This window comes from Herpailurus yagouaroundi, unplaced genomic scaffold (genome assembly GCF_014898765.1).
Source record: "Herpailurus yagouaroundi ecotype Mexico unplaced genomic scaffold, PumYag 56295, whole genome shotgun sequence".
NCBI lineage: Eukaryota > Metazoa > Chordata > Mammalia > Carnivora > Felidae > Herpailurus > Herpailurus yagouaroundi.
In genome coordinates this window covers 6235-10258 of record NW_024414316.1, presented here as the reverse complement: position 1 = coordinate 10258, position 4024 = coordinate 6235, and the positions used below count along the sequence as shown (strand labels likewise).

At 37.3% G+C, this 4024-nt stretch overlaps 1 protein-coding gene across 1 annotated transcript; it reads right to left on the bottom strand.

The window, feature by feature from the left end:
- Positions 1 to 2835: 2835 nt before the first annotated feature.
- Positions 2836 to 3777, bottom strand: LOC121024103 (olfactory receptor 8K3-like). The gene has a single exon (XM_040466409.1). The coding sequence runs from the start codon at positions 3775 to 3777 to the stop codon at positions 2836 to 2838; it is 942 nt and encodes a 313-aa protein (XP_040322343.1).
- Between the last annotated feature and the right edge of the window lie 247 nt (positions 3778 to 4024).

Genomic DNA, 4024 nt, shown 5'->3' with positions numbered 1-4024 from the left:
CTTGCACTGTTTGGAATTTGTCATATTACCTGTTTTGTGCAACTTTAGATGAATCTGCATTTGAGATTTTTAAATTTTTAAAAATTTAATGTTATATTGTTTATACTTTTTAGTCTGATCTCCTTTACTCTGCATAATAATTTTGAGAGTCATCCATATTTTTGTGCATACCAATAATTTATTGCTTTTTATAGCTGAAAGGTATTCATTTGCTTGGATATTCCATAATTTGTTTACCCATTCTCAAGTGGAAGAACATTTGAATTATTTCCAGTCTAACTATTATAAGTAAGCTTTCTGTGGACATTCACATAGAATATTTGCAATGGAATGTGATGTATTTTCTCTCTCACATGGCAGTGGAAGGCCTAAATACATTAGCTGCATTTTTACTTTCTAAGATGGTGAATGTTAAACCAGATGTTTTTTAAATATTTATACCATTTTAATTTTCCACCAACAATGTATGAGTTTTCATTCCTCCATATACTCACCAACAACTAGATATTACCCTTGGTTTATGGTGTTATCTCATTGAAGTTTAAATTGAAATGCATAAATGAAACTATTGCTGAGCAACCTTTTATGTTGGTAGCAGTACCTGATGTAAAATTAGGAGCCCGATGCATGGCTTGAACTCAGGAAGGTGAAATAATGACCTGACCCAAAGTTGGACGCTTAACCAACTGAGCCACCCAAGCACCCCAAGAATATAATACTTTCTGATATGTGTAATATATATACCTAGTAATGAAATAAAGATTTTTTTGGCGGGGAGAGAGGGCGCAAGTGAGTGAGGGGGCAGAGAGAGGAGAGCGAGAATTCCATGGTGGGCAGAGAGAGAAGGAGAAAAAGAGAGAAAGGGGGCTCACTCAAAGTGGAGCTCACATTTTTACTCGAAGTGGGGCTCCTGTTCACCCAAAGGGGCTCGAGCTCACCTGATGTGGGACCCAAACTCACTAACCATGATATCATGACCTGAGCCAAAGTCAGATTCTTAACCAACCGAGCCACCCAGGCACCAAATAGAGACTAATTTTTTAAGCGAATGAAACATATTATTGAAATTTATGTCTTAACACTTTATTTTTCTCTTTTTGGCTTGTATTCTGAGGGCTAATCGAAACACTCCAATACTTATTTTAGGAGTGGGATATTGTGTTATATTTACTTATCATTTGTTTTTTCAAATCCCTGTATTATTAACATTTCACCGTAATGCTGTCCTAACTATGTCACCTAAGAAACATGTATTTCTTTATATGTGTACAGGCATAGCTCATACTTAGGTGTATAATTTTTTAATATAAAAAATAAGCCATAAAGGCCCTATTAATTATTTGCACATGACTCTCTCTCCCTCTGTGTGTGTGTGTGTGTGTGTGTATTCTTATTAATTACTTTTATTCAAATTTTATTGGCTTCACAGTTAATTTTATTCCATGATGGTGGACTCAGAAAAGAGTTCAGTCTCTCCAAGATGCAAATACGTTTTTGAATGTTAAAAAAATAAAAGTAAACAAAAAATAGGGTATTTGCCAAGTGTTATGTAGGAAATATGTCCAAAAAGCACACCAAGTATATATGTTTGACATCACATTTATTCACAGTCCAAACCATAGAATTTTCTTCTTTTGTTTTCTCCAGGCAGGGGCAGGGTCATCCAATCAATGTAGTCGAACAATTTACCTGTTCAAAATATAGTACACACTCATTTGAAACAAATTTGTGGAAAGAGTCAACACTGTTATTTATGATAGAATAGATTTCATATGCAACCATACAAAAAAAACTAGAAAATGACTTTTACACAAAAATTATCCTTGTTCTTTAAAGAGATAAAGCATAACTTCATTAGACAAAAATAAGCATTTAAGATTCAAAATTAGGGCACATGGGTGGCTTCATGTGTTAAGCGTCCAATTCTTGATTTCAGATCTCAGAAGTCCTGGGATCAAGCCCCTCACTGGGCTCTGTGCTGACAGTATGGAGCCTGCTTGGGATTCCTTCTCTCCCTCTCTCTCTCTGCCCCTCCCTCATGCTCTCTCTCTCTAAATATAGACTTTAAAAAAATTTTTAAAAAGGAATCAAGATCAAGCTGGCAAGAGAAATTTAAAAATCCAAAAATGTGTATGGCAGACCCCATGAAATTTAATTCAATTGCTTTATCCACTATTATAGACAAATGGACACATTTAGACAAAATCAGATGCTGTGGTGATCTTCTGGATTGTTGAAATGCCAAGTGTGTGTAGTCGATAGACTCTCTGGGGCTTCAGTCATGAAAATAATGAAAATAATGGCGCTCGTGAAGAAAGACCAGGACACAAAGACCCCTCATGGAATGGAGAGATTGGAGCACATTCAGATGACTGATGACTTCAAGTTAAGGCAATACACTGAACCTGCTTAAAACTACAATCAACTGTGTTTTATACACCCCATAGAAACCTATGTAGGTTAAACAGAAAGAATGTACTTACAGAAAAACATACCTACAGGTACCTTTCTGTTGCAGGTATTCTTCTTCACTTGCCCAAAGCATTCCCACACTCCTTGCTTGGTGTTGAGTCTACAGACTAGTAACCATTCTACTCTGCTAACACATTGCCTAATTATGATGCTCATAACTCTTGTCTTTCCCTCAAGAATGGAAATATATTCGTTATTTATTCACAGTGTGTTTAGAGCACTTCAACCTATGACTGATGCATAGAAGTCAATCTCTAGATATATGTTGAACTCACTTATCCTTGACCTTTCCTCCGAAAGAACAAATAGAAATGTTTAATGTTGACAATCTAATTCACAGGAACCACATAGTATACAACGAACTTAAGAAAAGGTACTACATAACTTTTTCCATATCCTATGGAAAGCATATTTTACATCTACGTTCCTCAAGCTATAAATCAAGGGATTCAACATGGGGATGATGAGGGTGTAAAATATGGATGCCACTTTATCGGCATCAAAGGAATGAACGGACTTGGGTTGCACATACACAAATATCAGAGTCCCATAGAACACTGTGACTACTGTCAGGTGGGACCCGCAGGTAGAAAAGGCCTCGTGCCTACCCTCAGCTGAGTTCATCCTGATGATGGCTGCCAGTATCAGCAGGTAAGACACAACGACTACAAGAAGGGATGACATCAAATCAAACACTGAGAAAATCAAAATTATCAACTCAATTTCACGCGTATTTGAACAGAGCAAGGACAACAAGGGAAGACTGTCACAGTAGAAATGGCTGATGACATTGTAACCACAGAAGGATGAACTAAAAATCTTTATGGTGACCAGAAGAGACACAAATGTACTGTAGAGATAGGGGATTGTCACCAGCATCTGACACACCCTTTGTGACATGATGACTGGATAGAGCAGAAGATTACAGATGGCCACGTAGCAGTCATAGGACATAGCCGACAGAATGAAAAACTCATTAACGATGAACATAATGTAGAATGCTCCCTGTGTGGCACACAAATGATAGGAAATTGTGTTTTCTTCCACAACAAAACTTGCTAACATTTTGGGTCCCACAGTTGTTGAATAACCCAGATCAGTGAGAGCCAGGTGTTTGAGGAAGAAGTACATGGGTGTTTGTAGCCTGGAGTCCACCTTGGCGAGGATGATCAGGCCCAGGTTGCCCACCACTGAGATCACATAGATGATGAGGAAGAGCCCAAATAATGGAGCCTGCAGCTCAGGACGTTGTGTGATTCCCATGAGAATAAATTCATTAAACACTGTCAGATTGTGTTTTTCCATCCAAGTTTACTAGAAAATCTATTATGGATAGATACATCATCTTAGTCAATATATATTATGTACTGTCTCCTGAGAGAGGGCTTGGTATGGCCAACTAGTATAAATAAGATACATCCAAACTGTCCAATTTAGGATATTTGAACACAAACCCAAATCCCACGTAGACCACTATATATGCATAAAGAAATCGAAATAGTTGGTTCTCAACTGGAGGCATTTTACTCCATAAAGAATATATTTCAATGTC